At 35.2% G+C, this 20244-nt stretch overlaps 1 protein-coding gene across 1 annotated transcript in view; it reads left to right on the plus strand.

The window, feature by feature from the left end:
• The window catches only part of LOC129799281 (protein couch potato), a 322454-nt gene that overhangs the window by 19083 nt on the left and 283127 nt on the right, over window positions 1-20244 (plus strand). The window contains exon 2 of the mRNA XM_055843028.1: window positions 15503-15936. Coding sequence (XP_055699003.1) covers window positions 15844-15936 — 93 coding nt within the window. The 5' untranslated portion in view covers window positions 15503-15843. The remainder of the gene's footprint in view (window positions 1-15502; window positions 15937-20244) is intronic.

A 20244-nucleotide genomic window follows, 5' to 3' on the forward strand; every position in this document is an offset into this window, starting at 1 on the left:
TCTAAACCTTTGACCTTGAAAACCGTTATTAGGAATGATTTAACGGTATTTTCGGTTCATAACCGATTGGAACAGATAAAAAATTATCAGAAATTCGAAGACCTTTCCAACCAAATCAAACATAATCCCATTTGATTGAGAAATACGCTCCTTAAAGCCTTTTAAACCGTTGACCTTGAAAAACCGTTATCAGGATTTTTTTTAACTGTGTTTTCGGTTCATAACCGATTGGAATGGATTTAAAATTATCAGAAATTCCAAGACCTTTCCAACGAGCTCAAAGAAGACCTCACTTCATTGAGAAACACACTCTCTAGAGCCTTTTAAATATTTGACGTTCAAAAACCGTTTTCGGTTCATAAACAATTGGAACCGATATAAATTTATCAGAAATTTTAAGGCCTTTTTAACCAAATCAAACATAATGCCATTTGGTAGAGAAATACGCTCCCTAGAGTCTAATAAACCTTTGAGCTTGAAAAACCGTTATTAGGAATTCTTGAACGGTATTTTTTGGTAAACAACCAATTAAAACCGAGTTAAAATTCTTAAAAATTTCATGACCTTTCCAATGAGCTCAAACAGGACCCCATTTGATTAAGAAACCCGCTCTCTAGAGACTTTTAAACCTTTGTCCTTGAAAAACCTCTATTAGAACTAATTCAACGGTGTTTTCGTATATGGAAAATATGGGAATTGTTCGCCCAGGTAACCACTAATGTGTATCCAAAATGAAAAAAATCATACGACACATTTTCGAGAAATCGATTTATGGGGTGTTCCTCGAATGCCCCAAATCTTTATTTCTAACCGTTTGGCCTCAAGGCATGGTAACTTTTGGACGGAAAAAACAACATAATGTCAAATAACTCGAAACTTCAGATTTCCAAAATTTATATAACTCAAAATCGAAGTGTTTTAAGCTGCTCTCTCTGAGAAGTTCAAGCAGTAAAAATAAATTTAGTCAGTAGAACTTCAAATTTAGTATGAAAAATGTAATAAGTAACACCTTTCAGCTTGGTATAATTTGATGGACTCAAAATTCGCTTTCTAAAATGGTTTGCATAAGTCTATTCCACTCTTTCGGACTCAAAATTTGACTGAAAATTTATTTTCTGATCCAAATTGATCTTTTTATTGTCCGTAATGTATTTTTACTTTTAAAAAATCGATTTATTGAGATAAAAATTGTTTTTTTGTTTTTATTGAGGAAATAAGTTTAATTTTTTTCCGAGTTTTCTAAAATACCGTAGGAGTAATTTAATTTTAATTTTAACTGTTTAAAACCAGTTTACTACCGACTCATAAACGAAGGGAACCGGTACAGATTTTTCATGGATATCCTGACCTGTTAAATGAACTCAAATTTTTCAGAATTGGTTGAGAACTACGCTTCAAATAGCCTTTATAACATTTAACCTTCAAAATACCTTTGAAACAATATTTCAAGGGCATTTTTCATATTTAAGAGAAGTTGATCTACTAATTGGACGACTGTTTTTAAAATTGCCAAAAGAATAATAAATTTATAATCCTAACAATGCGGTTAAATATAATAATAATAATAATAATAATAAATTTATTTCCTTTCTTCATCTGCGGCTGCCGCCGACTTCACAACCGACCTCATCGGGCAAGACGGCAGAAAATCCCGGATCATTGGTCGTATAAGCCATTACATATTTTTGACAACATTTAAATTCATAATTTGAGTATTCAAAAAAGTAACAATTTTTTTTTTTTTTTCTTTCCTTTTCAAATAACAAACCATAAAAATAGACAGTGAAATGCTTTGCAGATGAAGAAGTGTAAATCGCAGCAAGGACTCCCAGGAGGAGCACGTATTAGCTGCAATTTTGTGAAGGATGGATGGGAGGGGGGGGGAGGAAAAAAAAATAGGAAAGGGACAGGGATGTGAAAATGTCGAAAATTATAATGTCCATCAAAAGAGATATGTCAAGTGCTTCACCAAAAATATGTAAAATAACTATTTCTCTTTGAAAGCTTAAAATTCTTCAGAAAAAAATAAATAAATAAAATAAAGAACTCAACCTCGAATCTTTTCCACATTGTTTACGTGAAAAAGAGGAATGTTTAAGGGAAAATTCCATACCCGAATAAGACATTTTCTGTCGGAAGGGATTCTCTGCAGAGAATTCTCAAGTGGGGGAGGTCCTTTGTTGATATAAGAAAATGCCATGTCTATGTATATTGCAATTTCTTTCTGCCAAAGAACTTTTCTCGTGGAATGGGCATGGATTGGAGACTTTAGGAACCACATTCCATTCTCCTATCGCGATGGATGTTCGACCAGGGACATGGTTGGGGATGTTGTTGGGGATGGAGGGTGAAATAAATGTTTGGATTGTTGGAATAATACTTCTCCAAGTCATCTGTCCAAGCAGTTTTGCGCTTCTGCACACGCATCAAAAAGCCTGCCCGAAAATCGTTATGACTTTAAGAGTATGGCACGAATGATCAGCGGGGTGAAAGCTCAGGGGGTGGTTGGTACTAAACCCCTGTTATATGGCTTGGCGAGTCTAGTACTGCATATCCTCGAAACGTGACCAAAATAGTGCGATAAGCTCCTCTGCGACGAGGACTTCAGCTCTGCATCCTCCCCCCTCAATATTCTGGGAAACTTCACTTTCTTTCTGTATCCTCCGATTTGGGAATATAGCTCATGATGGTCTCTCAGAATGGTGCGAAAATGCTGCAGGAGGTTTTGTATCTCCAAATGGGATAAATATGGTTTTATTTCGTGTTGGCGTCCATTGATTTCCCACCCATGGCCACCCCTTAAAAACAGGATGACACGCAAAAGGGTCAACGATAAAATTCACCTCCTAAAGCTTTTATTGCTCCAACCCAAAAAGAGAACAATATATTGTCGCTTGAATAAGCAACCGTGCTAACTGCATTTTCTATGTATTCGGATTTTTTGAAAACGATTATGCAGCTATGTGTCGTTTGGAACAAATACGGATACTAAACAATTGCATTTAGTGCAGTTGATAATCCTAGAGAAATTCTGTTTAAATTAATGTAAGATTATTTCAAAAGTACTTCGGACCTTCTGGATCTCATTCCAACCGTGATGTATTAGACCACCCGATCACCCAAGATGATGTATTAACTGTTCTATTTTATACTGTTTACTGTTCTATGTCGACTTAAAATCGTTCTCTCTCCTAAAGCTTTCTTTCCGAAAAATATAAATATGATAAAGCTTAAAATTTCGGACAAACCAACTTTGAAATTTAGGATTTAATGTCCTGTGATAATTTAATTTTGCAATTACAAAACACTTGGAATATTTTTTTATTAATTTTTAATTATGTTTTAAAAAAGTTTTCCGAAATTTATCTAAGGTTCCAGCAACTTTGTCCGAAATTCCGCACTCTGTACGGAATTACAAAATGTACTCTATAGCATTTCGATTTCCCAACTTCTTAAATGTTGTCAATCTAAATAGAATAATAAATAACTTATTCTAAGAATTGTTTTCAAGGTCATTCAGGATTTTTCAAGGTCAAATTCAAAGCATTAAAATGTAATTTATGTTTTTAACCAAGAATAAATTAGGATTGGATTGGATTGAAATTGTTAAAAGTCTAAAAACTCCGACTCTTAAGGCATCTACACATTGGGAGAAATTTTTGTCAAAAATGTCATTTTTTACAGAATTTTGACGTTTCCTCCTCAGGCAATTTCCTTCAAAACAGAATTTTTTGACAAAAATTGTTCCTAATGTGTAGAGGCATTTAAAAAGCAATGAGTTCGAGCATTCAGCAAATTATCCCAACTGTTGTCTTTTTTATCAAAAGAATAAACACAAGCACTTTATGTTCTCATCCCCCACAAAATCTTTTTATTGCCCAGCAGTATGTTGCTCGGTTTCTTAGCCCCAACCCACCTCCCCACACGATTTCACGTGAAGATGACGAGAAAATGGGACTTGAAGGAGTTTTCATTACGCACTCGAATTTTCTCTCTTTCGAGAAATTCCTTGGGGAGAGACTTTCCACGATTGGGGCCAAAACGAGATTTTCTCTGAAGCCTCAACAGACCCAATGACAAGATAATGACTCTCTGTTGGGCAAAAGTTGCTCCAAGCAGGACGATTATAATTGGCTCCATATGTAACTGATCGCCTCTCGGATATATTGGCCACCCCGTGGCGCCCACAAGTTCCTTCTCTGGCCACACCAAGCTTCTTGTCAATTCCAATCATGTCCCAAAAGTGGTTATGGTTCTATGAGAAAAATAAATTGAGGGTGTTTTCCTCCCCAAGCCTCCATGGCTTTCCCGCTGCGATTGGGGCAAAAAAAAGTTGAAGACTAACGCCTCCAATAGAGTGTCAATCGATTTTACATTCACCACTCGAGGGACACCTTCGAGAATCATGCTGGGAAATTGCAAGAAGCCAGCAAGAGAGTGTTATCATTTTGCCATTTATTTACTGATTCACCAAACCCATCATTCCCTTCGGAAAATCACGCGAAAACCCAATTTTCTCACACTCTACCTTGGTCTAGTGATGAATTTCGGTGAGACAAAGAATTAAAATCGATTTGTCACCCTTCTGACATCCCCACAATTCTTCTTCAGCCTCTGGTTAGACATTGAGCACCTTGCTAGGTGATAAGAGTGTGAGTGTCTGCCATATCACGAAGGTTTTTCAACCTTTAAAGGGATTTAAAGGAATTTTTTGAAAGTTTGCGAAAGTCTTCTATAAAGGTCTCCACACATGGGGAGCCATTTTCGTCAAAAAATTGCATTTTAACAGAATTTTGACGTTTTTTCGACTTACAGTATTTTAGGCAATTTTCTTCAAAAAAGCAATTTTCAACGATAACTGTTGTCAATGTGTAGAGCTCTTAAAAGCTGTTACACACTTCGCGCTATTTTAAGGCGTCTACACATTGGGAGCAATTTTCGTCAAAAATTGCGTTTTTGACAGAAATTTGACGTTTCCCCCTACAACGCTGCAGGGAATTTCCTTCAAAAAAGTAATTTCCAATGTGCAGAGGCCATTAGTCAAAAATTGAATTTTTGACAGAATTTTGACGTTTCCATCTACAGCATTTTATGGCCTCTACACAACAGAAAAATTTATGTCCATATTGAAGAGTTTCTTCTACACAAGCGTAGGGAATTTGCATCAATATGGACATAAATTTCTCTAGTGTGTAGAGGCCGTTAGGCAATTTTCTTAAGAAAAGCAATTTTCAACGAAATGTACAGTGGCATTTAGAGGCCTTTACGCATTGGGAGCCATTTTCGTCAAAAACTTCATTTTTGACGTAATTTTGACGTTTCCACTTACAGCATTTCAGGTAATTTCCTTCAAAAAACTATTTTTGACGAAGATTGCTGCCAATGAAGCTCTTAAAGGCTTTTATACCTTGGGAGCCACTTTCGTTAAAACTGCACTTTTGACAGAATTTTAACATTTCCATCTACAGCATTTTAGGCAATCTCCTTTAAAAAAGCATTTTCTGACGAAAATTGCTCCAAATACGTAGAGGTTTATAAGTTTAATTTTTTTAAATGCTTTTTTACGAATTTCACAAATATTCTATATATCAATCAAACAAGTTCCACTTATACTTTTATCTTTTGCCTCTTTTGCACTAAAAGCTTCGTAGCTTATTTAAAAAAAATCTTTTGAAAGCAATTCTTGGAAAGCTTCAATGTATTTTGAAAAACTACTCAGGAATTTAATCCTTATTTTGGAAAAAAGCACCTTTCATTTCAGAAATTTTCCTCTCTGTGTAGAGCTTTCACCAGGCGCCTCCATTTGCTTTCCTCAGTGCAAATTTCGTACTTATCATTGCGATAAGTTTTCCGCCCGAAATGCAAATGAACTAATGAACAAGATTGAGTAATTTAGTTGTATACAGTTGATATATATTTTGTTAAACAATTTTCCAGCTGTATATTGTGCATGAGTTTATTCAAGTCCAATGTAAATCAATAGAGAAGTTCTTTGAGTGCCTCAGAAAAGGGAAATGTCTAAGGAAAACTTGGGGGAGTTCGAGGGTTGGAGAAAAAAAAATGACGGAAATACTTGAATATATGTAACACAAGGTGACAGTATATTTGCTGTATTCTCCTCAATCCCTGTGATTTTCTTGTCGTTTCTGGGAGGAATTTTATGGTATTCTGGATGAAGGAAATGAATTTCACTGTAAAAAATCTCACTTCCCATCAAACTTCACCAAAGAAACCCCCTTTATGTGAGGATGCTTCTCTGGTGTCTTGTTGCCATACCCTTCAAAAATTCTCTGTATGATGCTCCTTGGGAAACAATTCAAGAAGACACAGTTGGATACTCAATTGGAGAGAGAGATCAAAAAGGAAACGGAAATCGATTGTAGACAATTTTTCAATTTTACCATGTACGACCTAAGGACACAATTTTGGTGAAAAAAAGGGAGACGGGTGGCAAATAGAAAGCCAATGATAAGCTTAAATCAGCTTATTGTAGGTGAGATTCTTAATAAAAGGCACTGCAAAATGCCTGTATACTCAATGTGCTTCTGAATTTTCTGATAGGAAAATGAAGCTCAAAGAACTTTATCCTTAAAGTAAATCAAGAATTAAAGCAGGAAATGTCTCAGACTGAACCAAGGGGTAAATAAATGACTTTGAGAGTGAACCGTAAGCGGCTATCGGTAAAATAGTACCGATCTGGAGCTAAAAATCGGCAGAACAGCACTATTTTGCCAAGAAATCAACAGATCGGAATAATTTGTTCAGAAATCGACAGATCGGAATGAGATCGATAGATCGGCATGATATCGACAGATCGACACGGTTATCTATCCCTTGGGCTGAACCTTAAGAGTACCGTAGATTCGAATGATTTTGCACTCAGGAGGGGCTGACTTTTCATCCCTTCTTTTCGTAAGCTTCTCTTTTTAATGCTAGGGCTTAACAATTATCTAAAGATCAAAAGAAAAGCTTACGAAAAGCAGGAGTGTATCCGCATTTACGGTTTATGGATAAACCATCTAATATGACGATAAAGGATTTTGTAATGAAAAGGTACGATGCAAGAGACCTATGAGCCCTAATCCTCCAAAAACCGGGAAACGTATTACATTGTAATGACTGAAAATAAACTTACTTCATAGAAAAAAATAAAGTGAAAACTAAATTCATATCTCTTTCAATCGCAAACGTATTAGGCATGTCTATCTCTTTCTTTTCCTTAAAATTATTTTCCTGTGATGTTTAAAAGAAGAAGAAGAAGAAGAAGAGTACGATAGAGTAAGACAGATATATGCAATACGTTTGAGAGAAAAGGGATACAAATTTTGATTTGAAGAAAAGAAAGACTTATTCTAGGCAGACCTAGGACAAGGTGGCTTAATCAAATTCAGAATCTTGTCCTGTCTAGAGTCAACCACGAACAGTTTCCTGAAGTTTCTGAGGATCGACAAGCGCGTACTGGTAGCCTGAGCGTTCTGAGCCCTAGCCCGAGACCTCAATAGGGATAAGCGTTTGAAAACGAATGAATGAATAAAATCTTCTTAATCGAAAAGGTATACCTGGACAGAGACTTGCAACAGTATCTTAAAAGAGAATCTAAAGCCTTCAGCATAGCTTTTAGATCAGAAAAAAAATTCCTTAAATCTAAATTCATATTCCTTTCTTTCTAAATAGCTTTGTATATGTCTATCCAAATGTTTCTCGCTCAAAAAATTTATAGAACTAATTTGAATTAGTGCTGACGTTCAAAAGAAAAAGAAGAAGAATGTGAAAGAGTGGGATGGGCATGTGCGAAATGTCTGAGACAGAAAGGATTATGAATTTTGATTTCATTAAATTCTCTTGATCTAATAGGTGCGCCAGAGATTAGGTATTTGAATGGATATTCTATCATATTCTTTTCTACGTCCACCGCTGTCTTACCTTCGGTTTAGAAGCCCCTGAAAAACCAGTGAGAAAGCTCTTTCTCAAGTGTGAAACTCAGGATAAAGTTTCAATGACTAACCAATCGCCCCCTTGACCGGTATAGCTTTTAGCCTTCAACAAAGTTTGAGCTCACTCATGAAATTTCAAGAATACCACAGTATTTGGGATTATTAAGTATCTCACCTTATGTTAAGAGAACAATCCTATATAATTCCTGATTTGTGGGGAAAAATTTTGTGCTTTTTGCGGGGGAATGATGCCTGACAGACTTTTCACGCTGAGTCAGTTTTGTGAAACTTTTCTTCAAGTTACCTTCACGTGCTAAAACCACACCGTCAATCCCTCCTCTACTTAATCCCTTAGTCGAAAAGTTTCGCGCCTGTCAAAGCCACAAAAGTATACACCTTTTTGATATTCACTTTGGCATAGAGATGAAATTGAAATAATTCTCCAATGTACTAAAGGGGGTTGGGCCTGACAATTTTCTCCCTTTGAACCATTCATTTGGGGAGGACTAAGAATGTTCATTTCTATTGAGAGTGGCAAACAATCGTAAATCAAATAAATAAAATTCCAGACATCAAACTCTATTAACCTTTAGAAATTCTTCCTTCACTGGGGTAGATTTCCTTCCTCGTGCCATACCCTCGCACCCCCCAGGGAGGGGTGAATTGAAAAATCCCATTTCACTGTCGTATGCCCCCCCCCCCCCAACTACTTCAGTATACACAATTTTGTATGCCAAATAGAGAAATGCTGCGTCAAGTTGTGCCATTTGACAAATGGAAAATATCCTTTTGGTGGCACTTTAGGGGATGACTTTCCTTGTGGGCAAACTGTGTGACACTGACACGGAACGACTGGTTTTTCTTTTGCTTCTTCTTTTTTTTTATATATATATACCCTCTGAAGGTTTTTCCTAGTCAAATATTGTTAGCGTCTTCTCCTTTGAAGCTTGACTTCCTTGAAAGTTTCTGGGGATGGGACACCCGCAATGGTCAGCCACTTTCGTGGAAGATACACAAAAAAATTTCGTGTGAGTGAAAAGCTCCGGAAATACGGTACAATTTTGGGGTTTCTGGGTGGGTGGTAAGGAAATGAAAGGTTCGAGAGATGTGAGTCTTATTGAAATTGAGGCTTTTGCTGTTTCCTTTTTCAAGTTCTTTTTTTTGGGACGATTAATCAAGCGATAAGTTTTAGGATTTTCGGGGAAAAAGCTGTTTAACCTTTGCTGGCAGTGAACTTGTCAAGAATACTAAAGTTGTACACCGTAAATGCGGGTGATTGTCCTCCGCTGTTCGTATGCTTTCCTTTAATTCTAAAATTTAAGAATAGTGTTCACCGAACGGACATGATATCTACCATGTCTGATCGGTCCTTAAGTGTGTGGATTAAAGAAAAGTAGGGGGCTGTTGCTTGTGAGCTTTTCTTTAATTCTCGAACTTAAGGATGGTCTTGACGTATTGGAAATTGTAAATCGGATCGGTAAGGACCATTTTCAAATGGCCTTCAATAGTTTTCGTCGATCCTGTCTGCCATGTCCGATCAGGCAAGACCACCCTTATGTTCTGGAATTAAAGAAAAACAGTGGGGTCATGTTCGCAAACTTTTCTTTAATTATAGAACTTAAAGATGATCTTGTGGGGTCGGGCATGGTAGATCAAATCGGAGAAGATCGTTCTCATATGGTCTCTTTCGATTTAGATTTAATCCACTGTGTCGGATTGATCAAGATCATCCTTAAGTTCTGGAGTTAAAGAAAAGGGTGAGATCCTATTCGAAAGCTTTTCTTTAATTCAAAAACTTAAGGATAGTCTTGACGGATCAGAAATGGTAGATTAGATCGGTGACGACCGTTCTCAAATGGCATTCAATGGTCTTCGCCAATCCTGTCTATCATGTCTGATTGGTCAAGATTATCCCTCAGTTTTGAATTTAAAGAAAAGTAGAAAACTGCTGTTCGTTAGCTTATCTAGATGGCTTAACCGATCAGACATGAAAGACTGGGTTGACAAGGACCATTCTAAAATCGTTCTCACCGTTCATCTACCATTCCTGATCGGTCAAGACCATCTTTAAGTGCTGGTGTAGTCCTTAAATACTGCAACTGCCGTGGTTGCTGTTCGTAGGCTTTTCTTTAATTCTATAACTTAAGGATAGCGTAATTTCCGATTGGACATGGTAGATTGGATCGATGAATACCATTTGATAATGGTCTTTGCCGTTTTTATTATGATGTGAGATCAGTCAAGATAATCCTTAAGTTATGAAATTAAAAAAAAAGACAGTGGCGTCCTGTTCGTTAGCTTTTCTTTAATTTTAAAACTTAAGGATAGTCTTGTCTGATCAGAAATGGCAGATCGGATCGATAAGGACCGTTTGCAAACGATCTTCAATGGTCATCGCCGATCCTGTCTACCATGTCCGATCAATCAAGACCATCCTTGAGTGTTAAAATTAAGGAAAAACAAGAGCTCTGCTATTCGTAAGCTTTTCTTTAGGTCTAGAACACAAGGATAACCTTGCCGGATTGGACATGGTAGATGGAATCGGTGAGGACCGTCAAATGGTCTTAACCGTGGGTATACCACATCCAATCGGTCAAGTCCAAACAAAAAGCGACAAACTGCAGGGGGGAGGAGTAAAGGCATCAGCATTTACGGCACCTTTAAGCTTTTTCGTCTATAAAACGTTTTCCAAACCTTTTGTTTTATTAAGTTTCGTGCACAAAATCTTGTTACTTATACACTAGAATTCTGCTTTTTGTAACAGAAATTTACCTTCAACCGCTGATTCAGTTTGCGACTCCCACTTCTATGGGTCCTCGTTTGTGTTAAAAGGAGTTTTTCGGAGGTTGAAAGAAGTCAAGTGGCATTAGAATGGCGTGGATTGGTTTAGAACGACAAACACGTCCTGACTATAATACCCGATCAAGTGTAAAGGACATTCATTTATTTTATTCAGCTTGATTTTGCTGTATGTTATTTATCTTTCTCTCACCCCGTAAGCCTCAAAAGAGGTAAGGTGACAGAGAATTCTACCGCAACGAACCACATCGAATCCGCATTATTAGTGGCTGTTTTTGGGGCCGATACACAAGCTCTAGAGTGTTTCTGGGTTGGACTTGTAGTGTGACCTCAAAATTCGACACAATCATGAAATATTGTCACGGTGCTTGGGAAAGAAGAAAACAATTCACTGTATAATTGCTATCTCCGAAATTTTTGGTTATGTTGTTCCCTCGGGCCAGAAGTTTCCGAAGGTGCCGAAAGCCAACTTCCAGACTTAACACAGCGATAATTTGATTTTAATTGAGATCTACGAGTGGAGCGAAAAAACGCACGACATTTGTCATCTAATTGTGGATAAAGTCTCCATGTCCAACAGAAAATTGTGAATTGACGTGGGGACAGAGAGTCGAGAAATAGCCGCCCACGGAGGCATTTTTTCAATTAATCCACAAGAACAGCATCCATAGCATCATCTTTCTGACCATATTTATGCTCCACCAGCATCTGCATAGACTTATGGTCCGTTCCATATCGTCATCTTGCGCAACAAACTGACAATTCAGTTCGATTTGCGATTCGCAACAATAGAAAAAAAACATCACAATTCCGATCAAGCGTTACCCTTCTCCATTGATTGATGGCTTTTTCAATTATTCCAATTGAAATTTCTTTCGTATTCTTTCGGAATCAATGGAGAAAATATATACATCCCGTGATCTCTCTTTATTTATTCTTTTTTTCGTGGAAAATTATGTTTTATTTATTATGCTTCTTTTTTTTTTACTATTCATGCATAAGGCGTAGAATTACTTTATTATTATTAATAAATTATTCCGCGAAGGTCACATTCGCCAACACTCTTCTATTTTTTAACAGAGTTGATTGTTTAGGAGACTTTAGATGATATTTGCAATTTTTCATTATTTGTCGTTTTACTAAGAGCACACTGATACTACAACTGCTAACACTTTAGGCACACATTAAGCACTTATTAAGTTATTAACTGAAAGACTTAATTTTAAACTATTGTGGTACACTCAACTGCTTAAAAAATGCGAAAATAAGACGAACATCAGGGGTTTGTGGCACATAGAGGGAATAAAATGGCATGACTAAGCATTAAGTCCTTAATTAAGACCTTTGATTAAGTAATTAATTAAGTACTTAGTGTTAAGGTCATAATAATATCCCTGTGTCCTGGGATAACCTAATATACAGTTTTTAAGGTCCAGAATGCGGAACTCCTTGGTCTAAATTCCTCGATCGAACGCAAACGGGCTCCTCTGTCCAATAATACATTCTTTCCTCTTTCCATTCTCGCGAGAGGAAAATAATTGGCAACTTTCAAATAATGACCGTTGTAATTTTAACAGAATACCGACTTATACAAGGACATAAACAGTGTTTTCATTAAGTACTTAATTAAGAACTTTCGACTAAGTAATTTTTAGGAAAGGCTAAGTGCCCATGCTTTGCACGGTCCCATGCTTCGTAATGACAATTTTTTTCCTATGTTTTTGTATTAATTTGACTCCGCAATATATTTAAAAATAGGATACTTTCCCCTATTTTTTAAAAAATGAGTGCAATGAGTCACATTTATTAAACAATATAGGAAAAATGTAGTCATTATGAAGCTTGTGAACGTGCAATGCATGGGCATTTTCCATTAGTTACCTTTTTCGATTTTAACTTTTTACCGGAAGATGTCACTATTTTTGTGCAAAAAAATAACCTAATTAAGGACTAAATAAGGACTTATTAAGGACTTGTATTATGAACTTAGAAAAATTTATTATTCAAGAGCATGGCCAATGTCTACATTGTAGATTTCTGGTATAAAGATCTCTGCATTGTTTTCAATCTAGACTACTTTCAACTCTGTTCCAGAAAAAAATAATTTTGCGCATTGAAAAGAAATTGCATAAAAATTCATGGATACAAGATGAAATTCATCTTTGCAATTAGATTAATCTAAAAGGGATTACAAAACCAATTGATCTGCTTCTCTGTGTGATATCTGAAAGAACATGTGCCAGTGTTTATGTTGTCTGTGATGGCATGTGGTGAAAATGTAAGACTCTCTGGGACAGGTTTCCTCTCCCACAGAAAAATAATATGCTTAAGAAATTTATCCAGATACGCGTACCTTCTAATCAACTCACGTCACAATCAACTTGAAGAAAACAGCTGATTTCCGGGCTGAGTAAAACAAACCATGATACTTCTCTTAGTAGTTTTCTCTTGATATTGGCAATGTTTAAAATTCAATCGTCTGACTATTTATTTATTATTTGTCTTCAAGGTAAAAGAGAAGACTGAGTCAGCAATCGCACGTTACTAATATACTAGCAATTGCTCACAGACACTCTTCTTCTTCTCACCAAAATTAACGACTTTTGTCTGTGAAGAGTTCCAAAATTCAATTAAATGCACGACGGCTTTTTCATGTTCAAATTAGTTGTAGGTGGAATGATTTTATGGTGCTTGAGAGGCATTGTTACTGTCAAGGTGGCTTTTCAGTGCTCGAATTCTTTGGAGACAGCACACAGAAATAAATTAACAATGTTTATCAATATTCAGGGGAATATAGAAGTTTTTCTTCTTCAAAATAAATAAATAAATGAATTAAACCCATTTTTAGTGCTTCCGTCATACCTTTTAGATCAGTAAAATTTCATGAAATCAAAATTCGTGTAACTTTCTTTCTCAAAAGATTAGCATAAGTCTATACCATTCTTTCCAACAAAAATATTGGTGAAACTAAATTCAATTTGGTGTGATATTCAAAAGAAGAAGAAGAAGAGTGGGAGGGAGATGGATAAATATATACAAACAAAACATTTGACAAAGCAAGGGATGTAAATTGTGACTTTATAAATTTTTCCTGATCAGGAAAATTTCATAAAGTCGAAATTCGGTTTTTTTCCCCATTTCACATGTTTTGCATATGACTATCTTATTCTTGCGCACCATTTCGCACTCTTCTTCTTCCTTTCAACATCACTCCAAATTCAATTTGGCTCAATAGAATTTGGAAATGAAGAAAAAATGAAATAGACATACGCAAAACGTGTGAGAAAGAAAGAGATTCGAATTTCGACTTCATGAATTTTTCCTTATCTAAAAGGTGTGTCGGAGCCTTGAGTTTAGATATTTGATTGACCAAAATTTATTGCTTAAGTAAATTATGATTAATGAAAGAATCCATTGTGATCAGAATAAAAGTAAATTATGGTTAGGAAAAAATCTATTTAGGTCAGAAAGAAATCAATATTGGTTAAAAAAAAACTAATCATTTTTTTGTCGGTTATGAAATCGTTTGTAATTCGCAAAATTAAATCAATTTTGGTCGGTTACGAAATTAATTCTAATTAGGAAAATAAAAGCAACTTTGTTCAGTTATAAAATGAATTATTATAAAAGAAATCAATTTTGGTCTATCAATTTTTGTTAGTAAAGCAAATGAATTTTTTTTTGGTTACGAAATCAGTTGTGGTCTGCAAGAAAATCTCATATGAGAACTCACTAAGCATGATTAATATAATCTGTTGACAAATAAATATATAATTTATTTTAGTAATAAAATAATATTTGTAGAAATATGAGAAAATGCTCTTAGTAAAGAAAGCTGATTTTGTTCCTTGAAAGGACAAAATCTATTTTGGTCAATTTAAAAAAAATCGTGTTTTGTCAGTTGTGAAATCAATTTTAAATAGAAAAATGAAAACAATTTGTTAAGTAATGAAATAAATTTTGGGTATAAAGGAAATCAATTTTAGCCTAAAATCAATTTTGATTAGTAAGGCAAATCAATTTTCCTCGAAATAAATTTTTGAAATAAATTTTGGTGTAATATCAATTTTTGTTAGTAAGGCAAATCCATTTTTCTCGATTAAGAAATCAATTATGGTCTAAAACCAATTTCGATTAGTAAGGCAAATCAATTTTTTCCAAATTTTTGGCAACTTCTGTTGACATATTAATAAATTTTTGTTAGTAATAAAATCAATTTTGGTTGGTGTAAAAAATTGGTTGTACTTAGTAGGGAAAACCAATTTTGTTCTGTAATAATCAATTTTGTCCAACAATAAAAACAAATTTTGGTCAGTAAAAAATTAACTTTTGTTCATAATGGCTCCGGCACACCTTTTAGACCAGAAAAAATTTCATGAAGTGGAAATTCGAATTCCTTTGTTTTCTATATGATTCGCATATGTGTATCTCATTCTTTCACACTTTTCTTCTTCTTTTAAACATAACTCTAAATTCAATTTAGCTTATTCGAATTTGAACTGCGAAAAAATGAGATAGACATATGCAAAACGTGTGAGAAAGAAAAGGATGTGAATTTTGATTCTATAAAATTCTCCTGATCTAAAAGATGTACTGGAGCCATAAATGTCGATATAACGAGTTTGAGCATACAGCAAAGTGAGGGTTACTTTGTTCAGCTTTGCAAGATACAGTCTGTTAGGCATTTCACCTCCAAATAACCACACTTTAAATCCGATTGATGATCAAACAATTGATTGGGATTCCATCTGTTCTTGATTCTTTTGCAGAATCGGCACATGGTGTTCGGTTCAGATACGATTACATAAAAGCGATCACCATTTCGTCGTCCGCGGTCAAACGAAGGCCAGCGCCGCCAGTTCCGCCATCGAGCGTACCACAGGTGGTGTTGTCACCTAAGAGACTTCGTCAGACACCCCATCAGATCATCAATTCGCCAGTTGGGCCATTTGCCGTGTCACAGACGCACTTAGTCGTTCAGCATCCACAACAAGGGATTGTGGGTCAATTGGCAGCAACGGCTATTCAAGGGGAGAACCATCAACTGGCAAACTCCTCTCTACCATCTGTAATTCCGACAGCAGCAGCATCAGCAGAAGCATCAGCAAATATGGAAAATCCAATGGGACAAATGGCTCCAATGGCTCCACTAGCCCTCTCCCAGAGCATGGACTCCGTCAATACGGCCAGCAACGAAGAAGAGGTAAGTCGCATTACTAATTCAAGATTCCTCATTCTTGTTCCAAGTATTCCCTAACCAACAATGGTTAAACACTCAAGAGTTGGCTTAAAAAACCATAAATTTTGAGTTTCAGAATTTATGATTTAAAATTATGATTTTGTATTTTCTAATTGAAAAAAAAATTCTAAAAGGATCCGAATTATATTAAAAAGAAGAGTTTCAAAAGTCTAATAACCTGACAAAATTTTAATCAAAAGCTTAAGTAAAAAAAATGAATAATTTAAAGATTGAATAGAAAAATTGCAGTTATTAAATATTATAGTCAAACTTTTCTGGAGTTCGTGCACAACATCCATTGGTTTAAATATCAGAAAACTATTTTACAAAACTGCCATTTCACTGAAAAGCAATTTCACAAAATATCTTATTTCTTGCTTCGGTGAGTTCTTCAATTTCCGTTTCAATAGCCTTCTGAAAAATTTTATCAAACAGATCTCCATGATACTAAAACTTCCATTTTACCGAATTAACAATTTACATGGGAATATTGCTATTTGTAGAGTATCTTAGATTAAGAAACTTCCAACAATTTACAACTCTCCTGAAATCCTTTGAATTGTGAATCACTTTAAGCTGCTTGATAGTCATTTAGACTAAAGTATTGACAGAGAAGCCCTTCGTTGAGCGCATTAAAGCTCAATATGGTAAGTTCTTTGGCTCTATATGGATTTCGGAGAAAAGTTTTTGGCATCTACAGCGAAAAGTTACCCTTGAAGGCGGCTTTTCTATCGTAACTCTCAAAATATTTTACTCGTTTTATGGATTCATGAAAACTGATTAAAGGGAAAAAGATGAAATTTGCAAACTTTACCATATTAACTTTCACAAATAATTTCACACTGCCGAAGGTATGATGGGAAAATGTGGCATAATAAGTGAATTTGTTCGGGAAATTTTAGCACTCAGAGAGATCACAAGGTTTGGAATAATGGTTTTTCCTCTTGGGATATGGCTCTATCTAAACATTTGCATATTTTCGGACTAGTCCAGAGACTAATAACCAATTAATTCTGTGCGTCGATGGGTGAAGAATATGTTGATGTACTAATTTGTGGTTTAATTTTTGGGGACAATTGGATTTGAATTTGACTGTGGAGTCTGCCAAATTCGATATAACAAATGTTGGGTAACGAAATATTTTAGCTGGGGCGTTAGAGCTTGGTGGTCATTTCAAAAATTGTACCATACACCAAGAGAATTGCTAGCTACAAATTAAACTCCCTAATACATTCACTAGGGGAGGGATTGTTGTGACAAATTGTTGTTATTTATCATGCAATTAGTGGGCAGAATGAAATTACAAATGTTGTCCAGCTAACGCACCAAAATATCCCCAGCAAAATCACAATTAAAATTAACTTGGCGACAAATAAATTTACACAAAAATTTTCTACCAAAAAAACAATTTTTCTGTCCAATTTTTTTTTAATATTTGAATTCCACGGAGACAGACAAATATAATAATCTCTCCGGTTAGTCACTACCTCAAAAATTGGGATTGTTATAGGGGCTTCAAACCTTGTGCTGAACAGACCTACGGCTTAAGCCGAGAGATAATTTAACGCAATCATAATTAGAATATAGATTAGGCTACATTCCCATCAGTTTGCCACTAAGACGTCTCTCAGCTTAAGCTGTAAGGCCGTCTTCAGACTAGAGGTTTAGCCCAGTTCCAGAAAGTCTTGAAATATTAAAACCAACCAATTAATTTGATTTAAGTCTTCCCTATTTACTATATAAAAAAATTAAATTTACTCATGACAGTGACTGTTATACGGGCTTCAGACCTAAGACTTAGACATCTGGCTTAACTCCTCTAATTCCTAATTAGGCACGATTTTTTAGAAAATTGTTGTTTAGGATTGGATTATAAGGGCAAATGATTCATTAGATTTTGAAAAATCAATAAAATTGTTTGTTATTTAGATTTTTGAGACCTTCGGGAACTGGGCTAAACCTCCAGTCTGAAGCCGGCATTACAGAATTCCCCTACTGGACAGACTTACAGTTTAAGCCGAGACATGACTTAGTGAGAAACTGACGGAAATGCAATCTAATCGTTATTTTGATTATAATTACGTTAGGCCATCTCTCGGCTTAACGTAATTATAACGAATAACGAAGAGTGGAGAATAATATGACGGTTATTACAAAAGTCATTAGATGTTGTAATAACTCTGAGATTACTCGCCCACGACTAAAATATGACGTGACTAAATGGGCATTTCCAGTGACTTCCAGAATCCCTATAAGCAGGGGCCCATCAAGCCTAATAAAAAGTGAAGCTATTTTTCGCTTTTCCTTGTAAATATTTTGCAAATATTGCACTGCGATTTAAACAAATTTTCTCGTAGTTCTTGTATTATTTCGGCGAAAATTATAAAATGTGTATTTTTAGATAGCTTTTAAAGCACGATTTCGAAATATATCAGAGTGATAAGTCAATTCTCTTTAGGAAAAATCTTGCCAATAGTCTTCAGTGTCTCTATGCAAAAACGTAAGGAAAAATGAAATGTCGAGAGGCCCCTGCTATAAGAAATATTTCTCTCACTGCCCAAGAAGCAAAATAGCTGCCTTATAGAACCAAGTATTAGACAAGTCTTTTAGTGGACTTTAAAAAAAACTTAAAGTGAAAATTTTCTATGGAAATTCCTATAGCAGCTCTTAAGATCCTTAAGAGTGCGCCACTTTACTTATAGTAATCTCAGTAATGGAAGCAAGAGCGTTATAAGTAAATAAAAAGATTTTTAGTTCTATAGTGCCTCACTTAGGGAATTCTACAAGACCATTTTAAGAAAAAATTGCTGCTTGGGTGGGTCCATCTGAAGGGAAATTTCACTTGTCAAATGACAAATTATCGTATCGAGATATTTGCACAATGTCATAATGTTACGTTAGTGTTTTACACGTATTGGAAGATTGTATTGGAATTGGTATTAGAATCCCATATTGGACCTGCTAAGTCCATTGTAGACAGCCCAGGAGCACCTCCTCTGCAGTGTGGTTGCTTTTTCCATGTTTCCGGAGTTGTTGGGCGAAGATGGTGCATTATATTACATTATATCACCGTGAAAATGTCTTTTACTAAACTAAACTTTAGTTGTTTGCACCGGATGGGACTGGAACTCACGACTGTGAGGGTCGAGTCAGAGATCTCATCCGCCCAAGACCAATCGGTCTTGCCTATTGCGGAACTGAGATCCCCAAATGGCAAATAGAATTACTCAGTACTGTGAATTTGTGTTGTAGTTGATATTACAACAGTAATTGATAGTCCGTAAATCGATTCGATCGTAAATCGAAGAACGTCAAATGCACTCCTTTTGGCGCATCATTTTTCATACCCCAAAAGACAGGCCGTCGTTTGGAGTCGCTTTTGTTACTGCATGGAAGAGTAAATTTTAGAACCGTAAAATAACGAAGATATTACTAAATGAATTTTCAGTAATGCTCTGACTAGAATTCGACGAGAATGCGACTATTTTTTAAGATTCCAATTAGGAGTAATTTACTGACCGTTTCTTGTACACCAAAAATCAGTCATTTTTGAGTCAGAGTATTTTTTTGCTGATTGGGTAGTATTACTCTTTCACTAGAATAATAGTTGTTTCCCAATAATCATAAATTCCAAAATTTTTGCGCACTATAGTTGAAAAAATATTACATTACAACTTGTTTGTGCTATTTGGGTATTTCCTCTCAAAATTGTGATTTTTCATTAAAAAATTTCATTGAAAACAAATAATTGAGATGGGAAATACATCGATTGTTCTACAATTTTTAATTAGTTTTGTGTTTCTTTTTTAAATAAGGAACATTGTTTTTTGGTTTTGCAACAATGTATAGAAAGGTAATTGCAACTGATAGCGCGTTTCTCTGACTGGTTTTGTTTTATAAAAGCACAGCAATATTATGAATACTTCAATAAAGAATAATATTTGCTAAAAATTTAAAGAATACTGAAATAAACAACATGACTTAAGTCAATTTAGAAAATTGATGATTGCTTCTGAAATTCTCGGATGCTTTTACATATTTTCTAAGAATAATAAAGATACCTTAACAAAATCATACAAAGCATAAAATATTTAAAAATCAAAAGAAATGCTTTTATGGGAATAAGATATATTTTTCACAAGAAAAAAAATTGAAGATCTTGTTATATATAATTAAGTTTGTACATTAACTTCTGTTAGAATTTATGATATCTCTGAAGAAGTTGTTAACAATTCCACTAAGAAGCTACTTATCACACCCCTTAATAAATTC

This window comes from Phlebotomus papatasi, chromosome 1 (genome assembly GCF_024763615.1).
Source record: "Phlebotomus papatasi isolate M1 chromosome 1, Ppap_2.1, whole genome shotgun sequence".
In the NCBI taxonomy this organism is placed as follows: Eukaryota; Metazoa; Arthropoda; class Insecta; order Diptera; family Psychodidae; genus Phlebotomus; species Phlebotomus papatasi.